General features: G+C 31.9%; 2 protein-coding genes across 2 annotated transcripts in view; both read right to left on the bottom strand.

Moving 5' to 3' along the window:
* Positions 1-261: 261 nt before the first annotated feature.
* On the bottom strand, positions 262-20,343 carry LOC143053651 (uncharacterized). The gene is made up of 11 exons (XM_076226438.1): positions 20,157-20,343; positions 19,308-19,452; positions 18,965-19,122; positions 9,664-9,808; positions 9,152-9,315; positions 8,587-8,753; positions 5,742-5,883; positions 4,879-5,081; positions 3,891-4,044; positions 976-1,183; positions 262-419 (listed from the first exon to the last, which is right to left on the bottom strand). The coding sequence occupies exons 1-11, from the start codon at positions 20,341-20,343 to the stop codon at positions 299-301; spliced, it is 1,794 nt and encodes a 597-aa protein (XP_076082553.1). The 3' UTR covers positions 262-298.
* A 40-nt stretch (positions 20,344-20,383) lies between these two features.
* LOC143053650 (scavenger receptor cysteine-rich domain superfamily protein-like) overlaps positions 20,384-27,521 on the bottom strand; it is a 32,205-nt gene continuing 25,067 nt past the window's right edge. Inside the window, exons 21-27 of the mRNA XM_076226437.1 lie at positions 26,303-26,475; positions 25,699-25,840; positions 24,826-25,013; positions 23,977-24,121; positions 23,635-23,792; positions 20,940-21,084; positions 20,384-20,591 (exon numbers count right to left, since the gene is read on the bottom strand). Coding sequence (XP_076082552.1) covers positions 20,384-20,591; positions 20,940-21,084; positions 23,635-23,792; positions 23,977-24,121; positions 24,826-25,013; positions 25,699-25,840; positions 26,303-26,475 — 1,159 coding nt within the window. The remainder of the gene's footprint in view (positions 20,592-20,939; positions 21,085-23,634; positions 23,793-23,976; positions 24,122-24,825; positions 25,014-25,698; positions 25,841-26,302; positions 26,476-27,521) is intronic.

Below are 27,521 nucleotides of genomic sequence, written 5' to 3'. Positions count from 1 at the left end.
GCTTTTTTTTTACCATTGCATAGAAGACATTACTTAATTTTTAAATACTATGATTTTATTATTATAAAGGTATTTTGTATAGAAAAGAATAATTGTGATTTGAAATTATAGAATAAAAAATCAGATTTTGGCTTTTTTTTATACAACTTACTGAGTCATGGGTTTCAAAACACTTTTTTTTTATTAAAATGTCCGTTAATACATTTTTAAATGCAAAATATTAAAATTCCGTACTACTAAGATTTACTAAACTAGACAATATTTATAATGGTTCAGCAACTTTTATTGAATACAATTATTATAACTTCCAAGAGGCCTCACATTCTAGATAACTTGAAACATTATCTGAAACTTGTACTTCTAACACAATTACACCTTTTTCAAGATATTTGATGATTACATTCTCCAGTAAAGGTGATCTAAAATATAATAAAAAATGAGTAAATATCAAAGTTAATGTTGGCAATAGAAGAGCTCATTTATCTTAAATGATAAAGCAGATTTTAAATCCTGTTAAATAAAGGGGGAAACTACCGATATCAGAAATCACTATAAGAACATCAATAATTCCTTTAATAAATTGTGTCTAGCCTTGATGGAGAGTTGTCTCATTAACACTCATATGACATATTCCTATATAATGTCAATTTTGGTTGCAAACTATTGAATGCAAAACAATCATCCCTTCTTTATTTGTTTCGTAATCTGTGTTTCTTTTTCGATCAGTTTTTTATAACATTTTGGCTGTTTTTTTTTTGTAATTTTTGTACAGTTCTCACAACCAAATGATTACCATGTGGTTGTTCTATTCTATTTTGTTTGATGATACTTGTTCCTCGACGCTCGTTGAAAATAAATTATCATATTCGATGAAATGAGGACGACATTGTGGTGTCAGTAATTTGTACATAATCATCGTCATATGAAATGTATTTTGGTGGAAGTGTTTAGAGTCGCACATGCATTTATACTTACGAGTTTTTCACGATTAAAAATGTTTCATCAATTCCATTTTTCTTTGTTGTAAGAAAGCATTGAGCCAATAAAAGATAGCGATCATTGTGGTCCTCTTTTACAGTTATTCTGTACACAAGTTTCCCGCTAAACTGATCGTCGTCTGTTTGTGTCAATTCAGAATCATAGTATAGGTCGACATCAAATAAACTTACTTTAAAGCTGTTTGCTGTAAGTATTTAACATGTGTGTAAATATTTTAACATATAAAACAGATTATGAATTAAGGTATTGATGATCTTATATTAATTTGACATTGAGAGCAAATCTTGTTTGTTCTACACTGACTATAATTCCGGAATTTTGAACGTATTTGTTCAAAAGGTAACATGTAACTGTCATGGTTTCCTACATGGCCATATTTGTATGACTACTAGAAAAAAGTAAAATCACAAAAACACTGAACACGTGTGCTTAACTCAGAGGAAAATCTAATCGAACATTCCATAATAACATGGTAAAATCAAATGACAAAACACATCAAAAACGAATGGACACAAACTGTCATATTCCTGACTTGGTGCAAGCATTTTCAAATGTAGAAAATGGTGGATTAAACTAGACGATAAATGTCCGATTAATCATCTTACTGCCACGTGCTAGAGAACAAGTCTTTAATCTAGTCGTAAAAAAACCTTAATATCAATTACGCAGGTCAATTTTAAAGCAACAATCATAAGAATAAAATTTGAATCGTTTCTAAATTTTCATTACAATTGTAAAGGGAATATGTTATATAATTATTTTAAATAATTTTTCCAAAAGTTGGTCTCCTTTTTGGGCATTACATGTCTAAATTTGTTATAGGGTAAATCTGTTATAATCTGTTATATTTTGACTAGTTCTTAATTGCGTGGATACCAGTCGATCTTTCTTAATCTTCATTTAGAACAGTCTTTTTCAAGATTTTTCTTTGAATAAATTTAGTATTCCTATATGATACACACTAAAAATGAAAACTATATAAAAACATGATAACGAAATAAATACTACTTTATAAAAGTGAACAACCGTGAAGATATAATAATTATTATGAAATGCATATTTAATTCGCGGAACCATTTGTCTCGCCTGCTATCGGGCATTTCAAAATCAAGGTTGCATGTTAAAAAGATTAGGTCTTTGTGTCAGTATACTAAGAATTTGAATATTAAGGGACAATTTTCATTGCTTACAAGGATGTTTAAAGAGAGGTTAGTGGTATCTAAATAAATGTTGATCTGTTAACATCTCTTTATCATTCATAATTATAAGTAAATAAAGGTTCCACAACTGCAACAAGTGTATTACGATATTTCTTCACTCGAGTCAGTTAAATTTTAATATGTAAAGCGAGAGGCTTGCCGAGCTTTTTAGATAATTAAAATTTAACTGTTGAGAGTGGAGAAATGTAGTAATACACGAGTTACATTGGTGGAATCTGTTTCTCTAATATTTTTTTTCCTTCCTTTTCAACGATTTGAGGAAAGTTGTGTACTTTTGATGTGACGTCATCAGGCATGGTCGCCTTTTTTTTATGACGTCACAATAAGAAAATTCAGAAGAAAACAAGAAAATTTAACGTCACAATTAAATTTCAACCAATCATTTGCCGAGAATAGATTTTTTACTAGTGAGGAGAAATTTTGCTCTCATGCCGGTCAGGAAATGTGAAAATAGCACAAAGATTAGAGAAAAGGTGTTCTACAAGAATCACCATCACTTCACCTTTCTTTCTTACACGTAGGATCTATTTTGTTTGTTTACAAGCTTGATGTTCATATTGACTGGGCCCCAGTTGGTTGTGTTATTTTTCACATAGTCTACCCGAATTAACTAATTCCATGAAATATCTTCATGTGCCCCATGCATGCCATGGTTTCATAAATATTTGTATTGGTTTGTTATTTTGTTCCCGCTACAGTATGATTTCCGGGTTAACATAGTGACAGCACATGTTAGATGTATGTGTCACTTTCATTTTCGTGACATTACTTCATAGCTTCATAGATTGTCAGTTTGCAAAGAATCTGCTCAAATCGTGTTAGAGACAGTTGAAAACTTTAAATGGGGAGAGAGTGTTTTGCACCGTGTTAAAGGCCTCACTTTTATTTCGATATTGTCTGACAAAGTTATCGATGTTTAACAAAAGAAAATCCGTCTATCAGTTTGATAAAATTATAATATTGTGCACATTTTGAGCATGTACGGATACTCTCAAAGATTCTTATGATTCCAGGTATATTTGACCTATATTTGATGGTTCAAATTATTTCAACTTCAAAATACTGTAGATTCATTAATATTCGTTGGATACTAATTTTCGTGGATTTCGTGAGTACAGGTAAATTAAGAAATAAAATGTTCAACGAATGACACACTTTCTATAGGTTTGTATGTAGACTTCGGCAAAACTACGACATTAAACATCCACGGACATACAAGTTGTTCTTTTTCCACGAAAATTGGCACCCACGAACATAAATGAATCCACAGTGAACTCAAATATTTACTCCTCTAAAATCGACGAAGACACATGTCGACGAACTTTAACATAGCTTTTTCTAGACAAAAAGTACATATTATTATTATATCGTTTAGTACTTTGTTTCAAAAAGTTGGAAGGGTTGGAGGGTTACATACATACATAAATGAATAAATATACAAGTAAATAATAAAAAGCGTAGTTTGCTTAGATCGACAAAGCGTAGTTTGGCTAGTTTGATTGATTATTGGTATCGATAATTCATTTTTTTTTGTAATTTAATCACACTTTACTGCAGGTCAGTCTTTCGTACATACTTGTACTCCTGGTTTCTATAAATTTTTCTCTTTATTAATTTCAAAATTATAGAGAAAACTGAAAGCAATACTATATATATTGTAAACATTCTTACCGTTGTCATCATCTAAGTCTAAATTTCCGCCGATCTGATGGTTATGAAGAACTCTGTCATCCTTAAAAATTTGACACTCTAACGGAATTTCATGTGTTACATTCTCTGATATAAATGTTAAGTTATTTTGGTAGGTAATATAGAAATGAGATATCTGGAAGAAAGAAGTTAACATTTATTCTATCTATTGCTAATGATATTCCTTATAATTAAAACAAAAAATATGTATTGACAACAATCATTTAAAATGTATGCATTGCACAGAATCCTCAATACGGCAAGTGAAATTGATTGAACTATTCGACACGTAACATAACCAATATAATACAATCCCTAAATAAAGGCATACATTGTTATGTGTAAAATTCTTGACTTACTAAATTGTTGTATGATTGAATGATATATATCTTCTTCTTTCACATTAAATCCACGAATATTGATTATTCCACAAAGAGGTAATAAAAAGCGTAGTTTTTCATGTGTTCATTTCATATCTTTTTGGGGTATTTGGGGGTAAAAATCGAAAACAAAACGCAGTTCGGAACGACTTTTCTACGCAATATTCGACTCTGAAATGTACGTGCTGTCATAATTGCTTTCATTGGAAGTCTGCACGGCACAATTAAATTTTATTTCGTAGCAAATATTGACTTTACACTGAAACTCTTGGGGGATTACTTCAGTTTCCGATAAAAAAAAATAAATGGGTAACGAATTGCGGGTGTTACGTGACCCACCCCTTTGATATATTAATGCATTTTTGTAAAAATCACAATCAGTTTTTACAGTATTATAAACACATTATGTTGATCAATGCAATGCATCCAGGGTTTAACAATGACATATCTTGTTTCTGGTTGGAAGACTATTCTTTTGGGTGTCAGATTGAGTGGTTGTATTCCGTCTGTGACACGCTTTAAAATAATTGAAGATCCTTATATCGCCTTACACCATCAGTACAATGTGTGAAACAATAACTTGTATTTACATTTTTGGTAGACCCACATTCACTATACAGCTGATTAAACAGAAGTTTGTCACCAACTATCTGTCCATAACAGTCAGGATCCGTCATGTATATGTCAGAGTAATTGACATGTAGATTTGCCATTTTTAATAACGTGATGTTGATTGCTGCTCCCCATCTATTCACTTCACAGTTCAGGGACAACAGATCTTTGAAATCAAATGCTGAAATATAATTAAGCTTTTCAGATGATTACTAAAAATATTGGTTTACTTTTTTTAATAACTTTATATATTGCTTAACTTTCAATAATACAAAGTAAAACAAAATTCAATAACTAATATACCTGCAGACTTCAGAGAGTAGCTGAATTTTGCTCCAGGAAACAGTTATTTAATATAAATTGTATTGGGATTTCAAATGAATACAGTAAGATGCAAAATACGATGTTAGTTGCGATTAAAAGATATGTATTTCGTTTACAGATAGTAAGAACAAATGATGTTTTGAATATGAAAGACAAAAAAAATATTTTAATACAAATAACAAATGAATAATCCAAAAGGCTCTTTTGGAATAAATAAAATTGAACAAAACATAATTGTGACCCAATATGTGAGTCTTAAATTTCCATCGTTCTATATATTTACGTGCAAAGGAAATATAAACATAATTTTGTGTTGAACAACAAAACTTTAATCTTGATTGGTGCTATTGCACATTTTAAAATGACTAAAACATAAGATTAAACATCTCAGAACAAATTAAAATACGACAACTTCATAACATTATTCAATCATTTCAATTGGTTTAAAATACACTTAGTTAAAAAAAAAAACAGAAATGTTCACATGCAAACCATGCTGAAATATTATTCCACTTACGCGACCAATGCAGTTTGAAACCTCGTGCTGATCTCTGATCATCTGTCTTGAACCTTATCCAAAACTGACTGGATAGAGCCACTGGGATATATGATGAAACTGAGTATTGTCCTAGTTCTTTTCCAAAGGGTGATTCTTTGATCTACAATATAATAACGATAATGATATGCGCATGGTTGCCAATGAGACAACCATCGCTGTGAAATAATCAAATTTTGAGAAAACTAACAATGTCCATTTCAAACATATAAACAATATATAATTGTAGACCTAATAACTCTCAGTTTTATATTTAAAATAACTATGAATTTATACAACATAATACTGTTTGAAAAATATTATTTATTATGTGTCAAAGATTATTTTAAATTGTTTCGTTCTGTAGTTTAAAGTTTAAACATATTTTTTTATAGTGGATTGGGAAACAAGTTTTGCAACTTATATTAATCCCTTTCCACTTTGCGGGTGCGAGTGCTGCCTTGTAGCGGCATTAGCCTGCTCTTTTTCGAAATCTACTAGGGTGTCTTTAACGTGCAAGAGATATGGCTCTCTCTTAACACGGGCCAGCCATTTATCGTCCCCTTCCGACGGACTATCATTGTTTCCTCGAGACCATACTCGCAAATGGTGTCAAGGGAGAGCTGAAAATTCAGTTCCTGAAATTTTCATCCGAGACGGGAATCGAACCAGGAACCATTGTGTTAGTAGTCCGATGCACTAACCACTACACCACGGCTCACACGTTCTATGTTACCTGAACAAAGTCGTTTTTATCTTATGGTGCAAATGCAATAAAAAATTGTGGCGTAAATTTTTTTTAACTTGGTTGGGCCAAAACAAATTGGATTTAAAAAAAATGTGCAAATGCAATACACCTGTTTTATATTTATTTTAATCTAATTCACAATATTTATTCAAATGCAACTTTAAGCAATTCTACTTTTGTAAGTAGAAAAGTCCTCTTTATTTACGTTCTTACAATTTTTTTGTATATCAATATACCGAGATTCATTGATTAAAGTAATAAACTGCCTATGTCCTTTCTAAATACCCCTTCATTGAATATTCTTTTATAGCGCTTAATAATGTTCATAATTGATATAAAAAAAAAACGATTAAGACATGGACATTAGTAAAAAGATATATATAGAATGAATGTATACTTATTCTTTTTCTCTGAAAGTTTACAAAAACTTTCCGCAAATCGTTATCCGCAAGTTTGTAGTGTAATTTAATCAAACTGCGGTATACTACTGTTGCCTTTATTTAATTTTAAATGTATTCATTTGGGCTTGTCAAGTACAATATTCAATTAATATTTAAAACATGTTCAGTTGTCTTGGATGTTTACAACGACACTATACGTATTAAAGGGTAAAGATATTTGGAGACGTTCTTTTGTAGAAATGTCAAATATCAAAAAGTAGACACACAACTAGATATACAAATACTTTAAAACAATATTGTCAAGTAATCCGTTTAACAATTGTAAGCAAGTATATGAACACTTTTTTAAGCTGCTGTATTTCTAAGCCATGCAGCACTATGATTAATTTTTTATCATGTTGTTTTTTTTAGGGTGGAGAGGATTTTGGAGCAGGGGTTTGCAGTATCTGGTAATTGAGCTTACACCATAAAAAATTATCACATTAAAAGAGGGTACTAACAGCTACTTTTAAGTTGTCATATATTACCCTTTCTTAAAATGTGTGCTTTTCGGAAGTCAGGTGACTGCAATTTAGTGGTTGTCGCAGTTGGTTGCTGTAATATTGATCTAGTTTTGTTTTGCAATTAATCATGACGTTGTTTTTATCGTTTGAATTGTTTCACATTCTGACATGTCTTGGACTTTTGAAGCGGACTATCACTATAGGTTTGCCGATTGTTGAAAGCCGTACGATGCACTCTAGATGACAAAAATCATTGGCTAACAACCACATCTCTTATCTCAACATTTTTAGATAAACACAAATAGCATTATTTGTACATGTGTCATTTCTCGTTGCAACGGATTGTTGCAATAGTAAAAAATCCAATAAACAGATGGTAAGGAACTGGCATAACAAAACTTAAAAGATACAAAACTAAATATTGTGCATATAAACTCATCATAGATACTGTACCAGGATTTAAATTTTATATATAAGCCAGACGCGCGTTTCGTCTACAAAAGACTCCTTAGTGACGATCGAATAAAAACATGTTAAAACGGCCAAATATAATACGAAGTTGAAGAGCATGGAGGACCGAAAATTCCTAAAAGTTTTGCCAAATACAACTAAGGTACATGTAATCTATTTATGAGGTAGAAAAGCCTTAATATTAAACAAAAAAGTTTTGTTTAAAGTTAATTTATGATTATGAACATACCAATGATAACTCAAGTCAACACAGAAGTGCTGACTACTGGGCTAGTGATACCCTCGGGGATGCACTTGTTCATCTCGGATGAGCCAAAATTTCCTGAATTTATGCTTTTCCTCAAGTCGACAATTTGGTTTATATGATTGTCAGATCTATTTTGGCTAATGATACTTATCGGATTGGTTATGAAATTTGAAAGTATTATAACCCAAAAACTACACGTACCAGATAAGTACACAATTTAATTACAATATTTGTTAAGTTCGGGTATTTTCCACTTGCATCATATGATATGCCATGGTGTTGTCCGTTTATTTTCGATTTATGAATTTGACTGTCCCTTTGGTATCTTTCGTCCCTCATTTTATGGGTATAATTCTCCTACGAAATTTCCTCGAGACTGAAACTTTATAAGGATACACACATATAACATATTTAAGCAACTATAATTTATGAATTGTCTGAATACAAGAACAATTACCTGTAGGACATCACCTATGTCTGCCATTTGGAAAACATCAACGGATAGTTTGTACAGTCCTGGAGGTGGTTTTATGATGTACAAATTATCTGTATTTGGATTATAACGACCAGGATAGTTATCAGACGTGAGAGTACCAGTTGTAGAATAAAATTGTTGTACAGAATCTAAAATTTAAATTTCTTTTAAAGTTAAGATTCAGTAAGTTTTTGGAAAGAAGGCGAACAGTTGTTAATGTGATAACTATTCTATATCTTGGAGTTGAATTTTTCTCGTTCTGTATCTAGATATTACCTCCTTTTATAATTCACAAATATGAGCATGGAAATGAACATTACATTCTAGTTTGTTACATCGTTACAGGATTATGATTGATAAATGATACGAAGCACTAGGTCTGTCATTAATTTAGCGATACATTTTTATAAAGTATGCAGCCATATTGTAGTTGCAATTAGATTTTGAAAATCTACCATTCCGAAGTTTTACTTATCATGTGCTTTTGTGGGATTTATTTTCTCTCAAATAAAATAAATCAAACCAGTCGTGCCATAATTATTCTCACCAAAACATTTTAAATGAGCGTAACGATGATGACAGGATGCTGTTGTCGACATTTGACACTGAGCTATATGATCCTCCATTCCGCTGCATGTCATTTGATTAACCCCAAACGGTACACGATGCATTTCTAATGAAGGCAAGTGATATAAGTAGGGTAATGTGTCCCTAAAATACAAGAACATAATAACGCTATCAATTGCTCACCTTTTTTCTCACTAATGTTTTATCTTTTATTTTGATTTTCCCTTTTTTCAATATCTAAAAAAATTCTAATTTGCTTTTTCAAAATTTTCAAGACAATGTTGATGTGTACTTTTGTTTGTAGTTTCAACCCGAACGTAATGTCGAAATTTGGAAGTGCAAGGTTAAAGAATTGTTTACCTTTAGTGTTTACTATTATCGAATATATTATTGACATTTTCTTATTGACGTGCTTATCTTGTGGACATCAATTCAATCTCATCTTCAATTTTAATATTGGCATTTTCACAGTTTTATATAAAAAAAGCCTACCTGTACCCAAGCGTATTACAAATCACTTGCAGTTCTGCGAGTCCATAATTATTGTCACAAAGACTGCCCCATTGTCCATTCTCTTTTATATCGACTCGGCCATCAGCTGGTGACGATCCCCCGAAAAGTCTAATTTCCACTCCTCCTTTGATTTGAATCAGAGAAAAAATATTTCGAAGAGTTCACAAGAATAACATAAATAACAATAAAAAGTATAATATGTTTCATATCAATCAAAATCACTTTCCTACGCAAAGTGAAATAACTTTAAAAATGTTGAATATAAAAGATACCAAGGTACTAAGTATCCTTTTATGTCTAAGAATATCTAAGGAAGATAAAAATTCGTACAGATACAAGTTGTTCTGATTGATTTTATTGTAATACAAGTAAATAATGATATTCTTTGATAAATATCCCGAATTAAAATGAAAGACACAAAACAAAGAAAAATTAATGACATGTACTTAAGTCTAAGTGCCATCATCGTAATAATTTGAAATACTAGTTGTTCAGGCTCGGGGATATGAAATCACGTTTTGTTGAGAAGCTAACGTTGTTAGAGATTGTTAGATTGGTAGACACGACAAAATCTATTGTCTAGTTCATTCAACCAAAATATAAAATGAGAAATATTAAGTACAGCTCTTTATAAGAACCAGGCAGAGTGCCATATACATGTGATACATGGGGGTTTTCAGATTTTATCTATAAATGGCCTAGTAGAAGCAATAAATGAATCCTGCTCAAAAAATAATTTTGAGTGGGAAAATATGAGTGGTTGCCATGGTAACAGACACACAATTTTTTGGTTGTTAAGCGTAGTAAAATCTTTCAAAAATTAGCTAAATCACCACATTTCAGAGCCTGATTATGAATAGAATCTTGCATTTTTCATTAATTTTCATATGTAACATTGATAGAACTTAGTTTAAGCTTCATTTTAGTGAAGATTGCATGTCAACCAAATTTGTAAATTTTATGAAAAATTTTGCGAAAAAATGCATATTTTCAACTTTTCTGAAATTGGGATTTTTGCTGAATTATCAATTTTTTTCTGATGTTTTTAAGAAAAGTGCAAATGTGTACAGAATAGTTAGCACTGTAGTTATGAAGTTTGGATACTACTTTACCAAATTTAATAGAAAAATGTGTGGGATTTTTTTTAGTTTTATCACCATAGCAACCGATTTTTTCCTTGGAAACAGAGTTTTCATTTGCAGAATATTGCAGTTTAAGAGCTTAAATGTCCTGAATTGTTTTATAACCAATAAGAAAATACATAAAAGCTAACGCAAACTTTAACTTACTATTGTCAAGTGTTGTTGACTTCAATTGTTACCACGGAAAGACATATTATCCATAGCAACATCCACTAAAAAACTGCATAAATAGAAATTTATGTAAAAAATATATAAATAGAGGGTGTTTATTTTCAAATTGGAATATGACTTCATTCTTTGCTTCACTCACAGTCTTGTCTGAGTTTCTTTTTTCAGATTGTTCAATAAATGTAATATGTAATGAAACATTGGGGTTGGGGTTGGGGTTGGGGGGGGGGGGGGTGGAAAAAGGGGGAGGGGGTATGTTGATTTTTTTAAATGTTGCATACAAGTAGATACTTGAAAAGATAATTGCGTTTCATCGTCCGAAGACACATTGGTTTTCGCACTTTAACTTTAGTTTAAGTTAATAGAAATCTATGAAATTTTATTACTTTATAAAGAAGGTTGGGATTGATTTTGAGAGTTTTGTTCCAAACAGTTTAGGAATTAGGGGCCAAAAAAGGGCCCATTTAGGCATTTTTCTTGGTTTTCACACTATAACTTTTGTATAAGTCAATAGAAATCTATGAAATTCAAACACAATTTTTATGAACACAAAAGAAAGGTTGGGATTGATTTTGGAAGATTTGATTCCAACAGTTTAGGAAATAGGGGCCAAAAAGGGGCCTAATTAAGCATTTTTCTTGGTTTTCGCACCATAACTTTAGTATAAGTAAATAGAAATCTATGACCATAAAAGGAAAGTTGGGATTGATTTTGGGAGTTTTGGTCCCAACAGTTTAGTAATTAGGGACCCAAAGGGTCAGAATTAAACTTTGTTTGATTTCATCAAAAATTGAATATTTGGATTCTTTGAAATGCCGCATCTAACTGTGAATGTAGATTCTTAATTTTTGGTCCCATTTTCAAATTGGTCTACATTAAGGTCCTATAAACTTAGTTTGATGTTAACAAAAAATGAATTCTTGGGGTTCTTTGATATGCTGAATCTAACCATGTATCTAGATTTTGGATATTGGACCATAATAGGTAAATGTCCAATTTTTAAGTTTTTAAGTTTAAGTTCTTAGACCACATTCATTCTGTGTCAGAAAACTATGTTGTGTCAACTATTTAATCGCAATCAAAATTCAGAGCTGTATCAAGCTTGAATGTTGTGTCCATACTTGCCCCAACTGTTCAGGGTTCGAATCTGCGGTTGTATAAAGCTGTGCCCTGTGGAGCATCTGGTTTAAATTAACAGAAAAGATAAAAAAAAAATCTACATGAAAGTCGAAAAATATAATATTGAATGTATGACAAAAAGAGGGCTCCAGAAAGGTTCTCCTAAGATCAAATGGTCACTTTTAGAAATTTCTTTAGTTAACCAGGCCATATAAGGCAAATTATACAGTTAACAGTGACAGATTCAGCATATCAAAGAACCCCAAGAATTCAATGTTTGATGAAAATGTGGACCAATTTGATAACCGGGCCCAAACATCAAAAATCTTAATACATGGTTATATTAAGCTTAAAGAACCCAATATATACAATTTTTGTTGAAATCAAACTAAGTTTAATTTTGGACCCCAATTTGGACCAACTTGAAAACTGGGCCTATAATCAAAAATTTAAATATATGTTTAGATTCAGCATATCAAAGAACCCCAAGGATTCAATTTTTGTTGATATCAAACAAAGTTTAATTTTGGACCACGACTTGTACCACTTTGAAAACTGGGCCCATAATAAAAATTCTATGTTCATGTTTAGATTCAGCATATCAAAGAACCCAAAGAATTCATTTTTTGTTAAAATCAAGCTAAGTTTAATTTTGGACCCTTTGGACCTTAATGTAGACCAATTTGAAAACAGGACCAAAAATTAAGAATCTGAATACACGGTTAGATATGGCATATCACATAACGCCAATAATCATTTTTTTGATGAAATCAAACAAAGTTTAATTTTGAACCCTTTTGGCCCCTAATTCGTGGGGACCAAAACTCCCAAAATCAATCCAAACTTATCTTTTGTGGTCATAAACCTTGTGTTAGAATTTCATAGATTTCTATCAACTTCTAAAGTTATGGTGCAAAAACCAAGAAAAATGCTTATTTGGGACCTGTTTTTGGCCCCTTATCCTAAACTGTTGGGACTAAAACTCCCAAAATCAATCCCAACCTTCCGTTTGTGGTCATAGACATTATGTTAAAATGTCATAGATTTATGTTTACTTATACTAAAGTTATTGTGCGAAAACCAAGAAAAATGCTTATTTGGGCCCTTTTTGGCCCCTAATTCCTAAACTGTTGGGACGGACCAAAACACCCAAAATCAATCCCAACCTTCCTTTTATGGTCACTAACTCTGTGTTTAAATTTCATAGATTTCTATTTACTTTTACTAAAGTTAGAGTGCGAAAACTAAATGTCTTTGGATGACGACGCAAATCTGATACCAATATACGACCAAAAAATTTTTAATTTTTGCGGTTGTATAAAAAGAAGATGTGGTATAATTGTTAATGAGACGGTTACAAGCCATTATTCCGACAGCCCATTAGTCTGACAGCCCATTAGTCCGACAGCCCATTAGTCCGACAGCCCAATGGTCTGACAGCCCATTAGTCCGACAGCCCATTGGTCGGACAGCCCATTAGTCTGACAGCCCATTGGTCCGACAGCCCATTAGTCCGACAGCCCATTGGTCCGACAGCCCATTAGTCCGACAGCCCATTAGTCTGACAGCCCATTGGTCCGACAACCCATTAGTCCAACAACCCAATAGTCCGACAATCCATTGCTCCAACAGTAGTTCGAATACTTTCTATATACTCAATTCGAAATCTGTATATAGAATTCGAATAAAACAGAACAGAATATTTCATTTTTCCAAATTAAAGGGTCTATAAAGAGCATATAAACAATCAGTGATGGTGCGAACTACTGATGATAACCCGCCCAAATATTTCGTTGTTGAGTTGTGAATCTGAAAAAGCATCACACAGTATAGCTGACTAATATAAACCCTGAAACCAAATTTCAGAAATCATTGTATTGTAGTTCCTCAAAAAATATGACGATTTTTTTTTTAACTTGGCTGTCATGTGAAAAGTGTTCGGTTAACAAGAAGGGGTTGAGTAATGAATCTGAAAACTTATCACACGATATAGCCGACTTCAATAAACCTTTCAGAAATCCTTGTAATGTAGTTCATGAAAAAAATGCAACGGAAATATTCATGGGATGGAGGGATGAACTGGACGATTGGAAGGACGGACAGACAGAGATAAAACAGTCTACACCACTTTTTTGAAGGGTGGTATAATGATTGGATCAACATAAAGACTTTACAACAATAATAATATGATATAATTATCTTAATAGCACCATAACCCTCAGTCACAATCGGAGCCAAAACAAAATAGAAAAAAAAAAACCAACTATATATATCAAATAACAGTCAGTATCAAGACATGTACTAAATAATCATGATAATTTGAAAGAACTATTGTTTAACAATACAATCGTCAGTATCCCCCATAATAGTAAAGTTTTCTTGTGTTAACATCGAGATGTGTTAGAAATGTGCTGAAAGAGTTCCTCCCTCAAATTATTATAAAGTGAGCATTCAATTGAAAAATGACGCTCATCCTCAACTCTATCAGCTGTATCTGGCATTTTTCAATTCTTAATGTAATGGGTGAGCACCAATTCTTAACTAACATATGCACTACCTTTCTTTAAATCTACGGAAGCGTATTAGCGCCACACATTTTAAAAAAATTTTCTTCCAATGTTTGCGTTACAACGCACACCTTTGCGAAATAACGCCAACCTTTGTTTTATCTTATTTCTTATTTAAGATTCAAAGGAAACAATAGTTATTAATAGAGGAGGCTGTATATATTAAAATTTATCACCATTTTAGTCATTGCAAAGTAAAATCCTTGAATAATTAGATCATATCATTGACTTCAATAATGAGCAGAATAATATAAGAAAATGTGGTATGAATGCCAATAAGAAAACTCTCTATCTAAGTCACTATTCCTAAAAGTAAACCATCATAGGCCAAAGTACGGTCTTCAACACGGAGCATTGGCTTACACTGAACAACAAACTACAAAGGCCCCCTGAAACGATATCCTTGTTACTACTAGTACATTTATTACAAAGAAAATTGAGTAAATTGAGGTTATAAGGAAGAACAAAAATCAACCCTGCTTATATAGCTATAACCGAATATAGATATACTTCCAAAGAAAGCTCTCGTTTGAGAACTGTGTAAAGTAGGTTGGCAATAAATATATAGAATGAAGATGTTTTATATATAAAATTATGTTCTCTCTATTCAAATTGCTACCCAAGCATCTTAAAAGTACTTCATTATATTGAAATGAAAATTCAATGACTTTCTATCAAAGAATCTTGATCATATTCTAAGATTTAAAAAAAATGTTTCCTTATTAAAAATCATTTTAAAGCAGAAAAATAAATTTGTTTATTTGACTTGGAGTTTCACAATTGTATGACATTATTTTGGATCTTTCAATTTAAATATAAGTAAATATCGATAGGGGATTAATAAAGGAATCAAAAGAGTAAAAAAATATACAGATCAATGTGCTTGTTTTCGAGATATTAGCCATTGAAATTTTGGCGGGAAAATATTCTCTCTTGACTTTTCATAGCTTTATCATTGACAAGTTTACATTCTCAAAAACTATCAAAGAATAATTTAAATTTTATAAGACTTCTAAAGATGGCCTATCATTATACATGTAAAAGATTTATAAAAAGATAAATCGGGGTCAATGCCATTTTTTTTAAGGCATTCAAATGAATAAAACCTGAGGTTTCCTAAAATCTGAAAAAAATCCCAAAACATGACAAGCGAACTTCAATGTACCTTAACTAAGCTCTGAAGCTAAAACCAAGTTAGGGATTATCGATCTTATATATGAAATTTCTGAGAAAAAAAATGACTCTATTTATAATCAGGCTCTCCGACCTAACATAATCTTTTCAAAAATCTACACATGTATGATATCTTTAAAAATTAAACCTACCCCCCCCTTTTTTTTACCTTTCAACCCCAATATTACATTTGTTGAACCATATAATATGAAAAGAACAGAAAAGACTGTAAGTGAAGCAAAGCATGTAGTCATATTCCAATTCGAAAATCAACAGCCTTTATTTATGTATTTTTTTACATAAATTTCTATTTATGCAATTTCAGAGTGGGTGTTGCTATGGATAATATGTGTTTCCGTGGTAACAATTGAAGTCAACAACACTAAACGATTGTAATTTAAAGTTTGCGTTAGCATTTATGTATTTTTTTTATCGGTTATGAAAAATTCAGGACATTTAAGCTCTTAAACTGCAATATTCTGCAAATAAAAACTCCGTTTCTAAGGAAAAAATCGGTTGCTATGGTGATAAAACTTGAGAAAATCCCACGCATTTCACTATTCAATTTGGTAAAGAAGTATCCAAACTTCATAACTACAGTGCTAACTATTCTGTACACATTTGCACTTTTCTGAAAAACACCAGAGAAAATTTGATAATTCAGCAAAAATCCCAATATCAGAAAAGTTGAAAATATGCATTTTTTCACAAAATTTTACAAAAAATTTACAAATTTGGTTGATATGCAATCTTCACTAAATTGAAGCTTAAACCAAGTTCTATCAATGTTACATATGAAAATTAATGAAAAATGCACGATTTTATTCATAATCAGGCTCTGAATTGTGGTGATTTAGCTGATTTTTGAAAGATTTTACCACCTTTAACAACCAAAAAATCGAGTGTCCGTTACCATAGCAACCACTCATATTTTCCCACTCAAAATTATTTTTTGAGCAGTATTCATTGATTGCTTCTACTACGCCAATTATAGAGAAAATCTGAAACCATCATGTATCGCACTCTGCCTGGTTCTTACAAAGAGCTGTACTTAACTATGAAATATAATGAAATATTATGAATGTAAATTTTATTTTTATGCACCTAAAAGTTCATACGTATGGGATTTCTCTTTCTTTTGATATTATTGGAAGTACTAAAGGAAGTTTAACAGATAGAGAATGTGTTCAATAATAATAGTGTTGATATAAATGTAATCTGGTGCAGACATTTTTTTGTGATTGTAATACTTCTATTTTGTTTAGGTATTCTGACTACAACTGAAAAATTGGAAACACGACGATGACGATCATTTATACTATTTTGATGTGCTTAAGGGCATAAGAAAAAAAAAGCAGAATGAACATTATTTAAGGGAGTTCGCTTCTCAGTTTCAAAATAATTTACCCCTCAAAACACTGGTTTCTATCGATAGGGGGTTAATAATGGAATCAAAAAAGCAAAAAAAAATATAAAGGTCAACGTGCTTGTTTTCGAGATACTAACCTTTGAAATTTGGCGGGAAAATGTTCTCTCTTAACTTTGCATAACTTTATTATTGACAAGCTCTCAAATAGTTATCAAAAGTACCAGGATTATAATTTTATACGCCAGACGCGCGTTTCGTCTACATAAGACTCATCAGTGACGCTCAGATCGAAATAGTTAAAAAGCCAAACAAATACAAAGTTGAAGAGCATTGAGGACCCAAAATTCCAAAAAGTTGTGCCAAATACGGCTAAGGTAATCTACTCCTGGGGTAAGAAAATCCTTAGTTTTTTGAAAAATTCAAAGTTTTGTAAACAGAAAATTGATAAAAATGACCATATAATTGATATTCATGTCAACACCGAAGTGCTGACTACTGGGCTGGTGATACCCTCGGGGACGAAACGTCCACCAGCAGTGGCATCGACCCAGTGGTGTAAATAGTTATCAAAAGTACCAGGATTATAACTTTATACGCCAGACGCGCGTTTCGTCTACATAAGACTCATCAGTGACGCTCAGATCGAAATAGTTAAAAAGCCAAACAAATACAAAGTTGAAGAGCATTGAGGACCCGAAATTCCAAAAAGTTGTGCCAAATACGGCTAAGGTAATCTACTCCTGGGGTAAGAAAATCCTTAGTTTTTCGAAAAATTCAAAGTTTTGTAAACAGAAAATTTATAAAAATTACCATATAATTGATATTCATGTCAACAGCGAAGTGCTGACTACTGGGCTGGTGATACCCTCGGTGACGAAACGTCCACCAGCAACGGCATCGACCCAGTGGTGTAAATAGTTATCAAAAGTACCAGGATTATAATTTTATACGCCAGACGCGCGTTTCGTCTACATAAGACTCATCAGTGACGCTCAGATCGAAATAGTTAAAAAGCCAAACAAATACAAATGTGAAGAGCATTGAGGACCCAAAATTCCAAAAAAGTTGTGCCAAATAAGGCTAAGGTAATCTACTCCTGGGGTAAGAAAATCCTTAGTTTTTCGAAAAATTCAAAGTTTTGTAAACAGAAAATTTATAAAAATTACCATATAATTGATATTCATGTCAACACCGAAGTGCTGACTACTGGGCTGGTGATACCCTTGGGGACGAAACGTCCACCAGCAGTGGCATCGACCCAGTGGTGTAAATAGTTATCAAAAGTACCAGGATTATAATTTTATACGCCAGAAAATCATAGAAAAAAAAAATAAAATTTTATAAGATTTTTACAGATGGCTTATCCTAACACATGTAAAAGATTTATAAAAAGAAAAATGGGGGTCAATAGGCAAATTTTTTTAAGGCGTTCAAATGAATAAAACAAGAGGATTCCGAAAATCTGACAAAAATGCAAAAACATGACCAGCGATCTTCCTTAAACATCTTTTGAATTAATACATTTTTATAAATATTACACACGGACAGTTATATCGTTACATGGGGTTTTCAACTTATAAAACCCTTTCCATAAGCCTGTTATGTTAATGATATGTAAGCCTGTTTCGCTGATATTGTAAACTCATATATATATATTCGAGTAATAACAGTATTACAATTTATTGAATAACTTTCAATTCCATAACTCTATATCGTTATATTCTTATTAGTATTTATTATACCTGAGCAGTCAATGTTTACAATTTCATCACTACAATTCGACTTATCGGGGTCACCTTTGCAGAAACCGATATCATTTTCGACTCCAAGACAGTCTAAAGACCCAAGAGCAACTGGTGTGTCATTCCGATGTATGGAGTTTGTTACTATGGTACGATTTCTATAAAAAAAAAAAGTCGTAAGATATGTAGTGGTAATCGAGATTTTGTTTTGTGATATTCATAAAATGCTTTATTTCCAGGTATCTTTCAAATGTTGTATAGCAGAGAATTGGTTTATTTCTGAATAATAACTGAGTTATATAAACACGAAGTTAACTTTGACGTTCAATTTCTAATATCTTACTGGTAGCCTAACATTCTGCAAACGGCTTTTGAGTTCTGCGATGTCCATCGTTCGGAACACACTTCACCCCATTTTGCGTTATACTTTATTTCAAGTCTACCATTGCTATTCGATGGACCAAGAGCTAGTCTAACTTTATTGAGACCTGAAACAGATTGTAAAATTTTAATTTGTTTAATGGTAGACACATAAATCTTTACTCAGACTTTTCAAAACTGTTTACTTAATTTTCGTAGCTTTTCGTAACTTGTATGTTCTTCCAAACTTTTCCTTAGATGTCAACTACCGAAAAAGACCTGTCATCGGTTTTTGTCATATATAGAGCAGGTTTATATATCATATATAATATGATTTAGTATCTGTGAATGGGTTTTCTTGTTAGATGCTGAAAAGTAAAATTTATATTATATTCATTTAAAGAATTAATAGAAAAAAATCATTGTGCTATTTCTGCTTAAATGGCTGAGTTAAAAATTGATTCGAACAAATACAAGTGTTTTTGTTTAATAAAACAGTGTAAATAATGCAGTTAAAAATGTATTTAACATACTCAGACATTAATCGCCAATCTGTTTTAAAAAGATTCAAGTTTAAACAAAGAACTGGACCGATTGTATACTTCAATTTAGGATCCAAACTTGCGGTGTACAGTGTTTCTACCTCAAACATATCTTTTCTCATATAACTGTTACCAAGTCGTGGTCTTTAAGTTAGTTACATCGGAATTGAGAATAAACATCTATTTGATAATTGGGAGAGAACTGTTGAACTTTACGCTGCGGTAACAAGATTAACAACTCAAAACCTCAACAATTACTTTAAAGAGATATCGTGTTTCTTTCATTTTACCTAGTGGTGTAGCTGCACACTGAACACCTACATCCTCAGCGTGTGAACAATTTTGTTTTCCGAATGTATTCCTTAGAGGGCAGAAGTAAATCTTTGATTCTTTTCCCGAACATTCTGTCTGTAGATCAAATGATACTCCATTTCCTTGACCAAACCATGCATTTTTGTAGAGTACTGCTGTGTTCATCCTGAAACTTATCATGTGCTTTTGTGGGATTTATTTTCTCTCAAATAAAATAAATCAAACCAGTCGTGCCATAATTATTCTCACCAAAACATTTTAAATGAGCGTAACGATGATGACAGGATGCTGTTGTCGACATTTGACACTGAGCTATATGATCCTCCATTCCGCTGCATGTCATTTGATTAACCCCAAACGGTACACGATGCATTTCTAATGAAGGCAAGTGATATAAGTAGGGTAATGTGTCCCTAAAATACAAGAACATAATAACGCTATCAATTGCTCACCTTTTTTCTCACTAATGTTTTATCTTTTATTTTGATTTTCCCTTTTTTCAATATCTAAAAAAATTCTAATTTGCTTTTTCAAAATTTTCAAGACAATGTTGATGTGTACTTTTGTTTGTAGTTTCAACCCGAACGTAATGTCGAAATTTGGAAGTGCAAGGTTAAAGAATTGTTTACCTTTAGTGTTTACTATTATCGAATATATTATTGACATTTTCTTATTGACGTGCTTATCTTGTGGACATCAATTCAATCTCATCTTCAATTTTAATATTGGCATTTTCACAGTTTTATATAAAAAAAGCCTACCTGTACCCAAGCGTATTACAAATCACTTGCAGTTCTGCGAGTCCATAATTATTGTCACAAAGACTGCCCCATTGTCCATTCTCTTTTATATCGACTCGGCCATCAGCTGGTGACGATCCCCCGAAAAGTCTAATTTCCACTCCTACTTTGATTTGAATCAGAGAAAAAATATTTCGAAGAGTTCACAAGAATAACATAAATAACAATAAAAAGTATAATATGTTTCATATCAATCAAAATCACTTTCCTACGCAAAGTGAAATAACTTTAAAAATGTTGAATATAAAAGATACCAAGGTACTAAGTATCCTTTTATGTCTAAGAATATCTAAGGAAGATAAAAATTCGTACAGATACAAGTTGTTCTGATTGATTTTATTGTAATACAAGTAAATAATGATATTCTTTGATAAATATCCCGAATTAAAATGAAAGACACAAAACAAAGAAAAATTAATGACATGTACTTAAGTCTAAGTGCCATCATCGTAATAATTTGAAATACTAGTTGTTCAGGCTCGGGGATATGAAATCACGTTTTGTTGAGAAGCTAACGTTGTTAGAGATTGTTAGATTGGTAGACACGACAAAATCTATTGTCTAGTTCATTCAACCAAAATATAAAATGAGAAATATTAACTATGAAATATAATGAAATATTATGAATGTAAATTTTATTTTTATGCACCTAAAAGTTCATACGTATGGGATTTCTCTTTCTTTTGATATTATTGGAAGTACTAAAGGAAGTTTAACAGATAGAGAATGTGTTCAATAATAATAGTGTTGATATAAATGTAATCTGGTGCAGACATTTTTTTGTGATTGTAATACTTCTATTTTGTTTAGGTATTCTGACTACAACTGAAAAATTGGAAACACGACGATGACGATCATTTATACTATTTTGATGTGCTTAAGGGCATAAGAAAAAAAAAGCAGAATGAACATTATTTAAGGGAGTTCGCTTCTCAGTTTCAAAATAATTTACCCCTCAAAACACTGGTTTCTATCGATAGGGGGTTAATAATGGAATCAAAAAAGCAAAAAAAAATATAAAGGTCAACGTGCTTGTTTTCGAGATACTAACCTTTGAAATTTGGCGGGAAAATGTTCTCTCTTAACTTTGCATAACTTTATTATTGACAAGCTCTCAAATAGTTATCAAAAGTACCAGGATTATAATTTTATACGCCAGACGCGCGTTTCGTCTACATAAGACTCATCAGTGACGCTCAGATCGAAATAGTTAAAAAGCCAAACAAATACAAAGTTGAAGAGCATTGAGGACCCAAAATTCCAAAAAGTTGTGCCAAATACGGCTAAGGTAATCTACTCCTGGGGTAAGAAAATCCTTAGTTTTTTGAAAAATTCAAAGTTTTGTAAACAGAAAATTGATAAAAATGACCATATAATTGATATTCATGTCAACACCGAAGTGCTGACTACTGGGCTGGTGATACCCTCGGGGACGAAACGTCCACCAGCAGTGGCATCGACCCAGTGGTGTAAATAGTTATCAAAAGTACCAGGATTATAACTTTATACGCCAGACGCGCGTTTCGTCTACATAAGACTCATCAGTGACGCTCAGATCGAAATAGTTAAAAAGCCAAACAAATACAAAGTTGAAGAGCATTGAGGACCCGAAATTCCAAAAAGTTGTGCCAAATACGGCTAAGGTAATCTACTCCTGGGGTAAGAAAATCCTTAGTTTTTCGAAAAATTCAAAGTTTTGTAAACAGAAAATTTATAAAAATTACCATATAATTGATATTCATGTCAACAGCGAAGTGCTGACTACTGGGCTGGTGATACCCTCGGTGACGAAACGTCCACCAGCAACGGCATCGACCCAGTGGTGTAAATAGTTATCAAAAGTACCAGGATTATAATTTTATACGCCAGACGCGCGTTTCGTCTACATAAGACTCATCAGTGACGCTCAGATCGAAATAGTTAAAAAGCCAAACAAATACAAATGTGAAGAGCATTGAGGACCCAAAATTCCAAAAAAGTTGTGCCAAATAAGGCTAAGGTAATCTACTCCTGGGGTAAGAAAATCCTTAGTTTTTCGAAAAATTCAAAGTTTTGTAAACAGAAAATTTATAAAAATTACCATATAATTGATATTCATGTCAACACCGAAGTGCTGACTACTGGGCTGGTGATACCCTTGGGGACGAAACGTCCACCAGCAGTGGCATCGACCCAGTGGTGTAAATAGTTATCAAAAGTACCAGGATTATAATTTTATACGCCAGAAAATCATAGAAAAAAAAAATAAAATTTTATAAGATTTTTACAGATGGCTTATCCTAACACATGTAAAAGATTTATAAAAAGAAAAATGGGGGTCAATAGGCAAATTTTTTTAAGGCGTTCAAATGAATAAAACAAGAGGATTCCGAAAATCTGACAAAAATGCAAAAACATGACCAGCGATCTTCCTTAAACATCTTTTGAATTAATACATTTTTATAAATATTACACACGGACAGTTATATCGTTACATGGGGTTTTCAACTTATAAAACCCTTTCCATAAGCCTGTTATGTTAATGATATGTAAGCCTGTTTCGCTGATATTGTAAACTCATATATATATATTCGAGTAATAACAGTATTACAATTTATTGAATAACTTTCAATTCCATAACTCTATATCGTTATATTCTTATTAGTATTTATTATACCTGAGCAGTCAATGTTTACAATTTCATCACTACAATTCGACTTATCGGGGTCACCTTTGCAGAAACCGATATCATTTTCGACTCCAAGACAGTCTAAAGACCCAAGAGCAACTGGTGTGTCATTCCGATGTATGGAGTTTGTTACTATGGTACGATTTCTATAAAAAAAAAAGTCGTAAGATATGTAGTGGTAATCGAGATTTTGTTTTGTGATATTCATATAATGCTTTATTTCCAGGTATCTTTCAAATGTTGTATAGCAGAGAATTGGTTTATTTCTGAATAATAACTGAGTTATATAAACACGAAGTTAACTTTGACGTTCAATTTCTAATATCTTACTGGTAGCCTAACATTCTGCAAACGGCTTTTGAGTTCTGCGATGTCCATCGTTCGGAACACACTGCACCCCATTTTGCGTTATACTTTATTTCAAGTCTACCATTGCTATTCGATGGACCAAGAGCTAGTCTAACTTTATTGAGACCTGAAACAGATTGTAAAATTTTAATTTGTTTAATGGTAGACACATAAATCTTTACTCAGACTTTTCAAAACTGTTTACTTAATTTTCGTAGCTTTTCGTAACTTGTATGTTCTTCCAAACTTTTCCTTAGATGTCAACTACCGAAAAAGACCTGTCATCGGTTTTTGTCATATATAGAGCAGGTTTATATATCATATATAATATGATTTAGTATCTGTGAATGGGTTTTCTTGTTAGATGCTGAAAAGTAAAATTTATATTATATTCATTTAAAGAATTAATAGAAAAAAATCATTGTGCTATTTCTGCTTAAATGGCTGAGTTAAAAATTGATTCGAACAAATACAAGTGTTTTTGTTTAATAAAACAGTGTAAATAATGCAGTTAAAAATGTATTTAACATACTCAGACATTAATCGCCAATCTGTTTTAAAAAGATTCAAGTTTAAACAAAGAACTGGACCGATTGTATACTTCAATTTAGGATCCAAACTTGCGGTGTACAGTGTTTCTACCTCAAACATATCTTTTCTCATATAACTGTTACCAAGTCGTGGTCTTTAAGTTAGTTACATCGGAATTGAGAATAAACATCTATTTGATAATTGGGAGAGAACTGTTGAACTTTACGCTGCGGTAACAAGATTAACAACTCAAAACCTCAACAATTACTTTAAAGAGATATCGTGTTTCTTTCATTTTACCTAGTGGTGTAGCTGCACACTGAACACCTACATCCTCAGCGTGTGAACAATTTTGTTTTCCGAATGTATTCCTTAGAGGGCAGAAGTAAATCTTTGATTCTTTTCCCGAACATTCTGTCTGTAGATCAAATGATACTCCATTTCCTTGACCAAACCATGCATTTTTGTAGAGTACTGCTGTGTTCATCCTGAAACAATCAGTCTCATATTTAAATCTTTAATACAAGCTATGTCTAAATACCATGTCTTCCTTATTAACTTTTGACGATTATATCTGAAATCTGCTCATTAGTACAGCTACTGGTGCAAAACTGTGGGACAAGCTCAATTGAGTGAACTCTTTCAGTACGACTGCAATCATTCATAAATTATATTTTTCAGATTGAGAACTCGCATAAACATGATAAAGGTATGCATTAAACAATCAAATCATTTAATTTGTAAGTTATTTTCAATAAACTAATTTTTCACCAACTAATTTGATTTCAAACGGGGTGATCAATTGTAGTTATGTGTATCTTTTTTGCATTTTGTCTTGACATTATCTGACTATATACATGTTATAATAACGATAGAAGATAATAATGTTAGAAATTTAATAACGTAAAAAACACATAACGGGTTTTTGTTTGTTTTATATTGAATTCCATATATATATAATAATGATAATATATTCATGATATTAGGTGGTCATCATATAAACGACAATCGAAGTCCATGTTTAAATACAATATAGATTAATGATTGGTGTACGTTCGAAATTATATCTTAGATGATAGTCAACGTTAAGAAAGAAAAAAGAAACATTTGTTTCTCCACAGTGTAACATGCTTATTAATCAAAAACAGTATTGAAAACATATTAATATCTTACCAATATCCTAAACTGTTGCATAAAACAGTTCCTGTAATATCGTTAACATTTCTTCCACAGATACTACCATCGTATGTACCAACATGCGTGTGTATGGTGCCTTTATATTTGTTGTTGCCATCAATATGTGACGTGGAATTTACTAAAATAAAAAGTCCAATTACACCTTTTTCCAAGAAATCAACCCGACTTTGTTCGTATATCCGTTGAAAGAACCGAGAGAAAAAATCTTCGTCGAAATAAAAGGGGTTATTTTAACGTGAATGAAATCAAGAAAGTATCTTATAATTTGTCCGCAGCTTCATGATCTTGGGTTGTTACGGGTAAAATTTTTGTTGATATATCATGCAATTAATACTGTTTGCCAATGATTGAAATCTCCATCAATTAAACAACTAAATTATATTCACTAGATTGTACATGTTGTAGTCGTTTTTATTCTGTGCACATTCAAAATGTACGATGCTGCTATCTGAATTATGCCAAATTGTTCTTTTTTTATATCATTATTGTATTTAAATTTAAACATATACCTCTTCCTGTAGAGTCAGGTCCATTGCTTTAGTAAAAGTATTATGGTTTTACTTTGGAAAAATTTACTCACGTGAACAAGACACTCCAGCATCATGAGAATGATCACAATTCGGACGGCCACCTTTTTTCATTGAACAGTGTAATAGGTCTACTTCTGTTCCGTTGCATTTAAGATTTGATAACATGGCCGTACCACTGCCTTCCCCAAAATAACTGTTTCTGAATGCTTTGCCTTGAACTAAACTGAAAGTTTATGAGGTTTTGAATGTCGATTTCACAATTTTTACATTGAAGCTCACAGCTATTTAGAACCTCGTTTAAAACAAATACCAACGAGACTTACACATATTATTTACCCACTTATACTTATAGATCCATTGTAAACGTTTAATACCGTTTTCGAATGGTACGTGTTTTTAAAGTAATTGTTACCGTAGTGTAATAAAGCGTTATATCAATATACCATGCCTGTAGAAATAACCACTAAAATGAAGCCAAAACTTGCAATGCACGTTATTTCGAACATCGCATAGTTGTGAATTTCCTGTTGAAAAATTATTAAATTTATATTAAGATTTGATACAATTTACCAAGGGCAAATCTAACCTTTTTTTCATGATTCTTTAAATTTGATTTCCCCATGATATTCTCTCTGAGAGAAATAAAATAATATCTTCATATATATCTTATGCACTTACAAAATACAATATGTTCGAAAACTTTTAAGTGCATATGAAAATCTATACATGTTACTTTTGTGAACGTAACGTTGCAGTTGCTAATTTAGCACATACACATATTGACTATCTACATGTATAACGATTTTGCACTAATCTCAGTATATAAAAATTAAAGAGGATTGTTACATTTTGGCAAGCAAGCTATCGCACCAAGAAAACTTCTCATTATATTGGTCCCACGATTAGACTTCTGATGACACTTTAAAGTAACCTTTAGTATATGGTTAAAACAGGATACATGTATCGAATACATCGTTTAACCGAGCTATCAATAAATGTTGCAATACACATGGTTCATCAAACAAACACACTTAAATATAAATAATCCTTTAAATGAACCTTTTCATACTCTATGGTTTTGATAGAAGAAACGTTTTGGTTATTTTATAAAACAACACAATTCTCAAACAGCAATAATAATGCATTAAAAAAGATATACACATGTTTTAAAATCTATAGTGCGTTGTGTAGATTATTAGACGATGAATTTCACTTTGTATTACAGAGGTTGGACACCTATCGTCTAAGAACAATATTGTGGAATAAATA

This window comes from Mytilus galloprovincialis, chromosome 12 (genome assembly GCF_965363235.1).
Source record: "Mytilus galloprovincialis chromosome 12, xbMytGall1.hap1.1, whole genome shotgun sequence".
Classification (NCBI taxonomy): Eukaryota; Metazoa; Mollusca; class Bivalvia; order Mytilida; family Mytilidae; genus Mytilus; species Mytilus galloprovincialis.
Note: the sequence above shows the minus strand (reverse complement) of the source record. Positions and strands in the feature narration are given on the sequence as shown.

Bases quoted from the DNA above. Each gene is read 5' to 3' on its own strand.
- LOC143053651 (XM_076226438.1), bottom strand. From the start codon at position 20,343: ATGAACACAGCAGTACTCTACAAAAATGCATGGTTTGGTCAAGGAAAT. The intron at 19,453-20,156 runs GTAAAATGAAAG...AATCTGTTTCAG, and splicing joins GTGTGCAGCTACACCACTAG to GTCTCAATAAAGTTAGACTA. The intron at 8,754-9,151 runs GTGAGAATAATT...TTTAAATTTTAG, and splicing joins CGCTCATTTAAAATGTTTTG to ATTCTGTACAACAATTTTAT.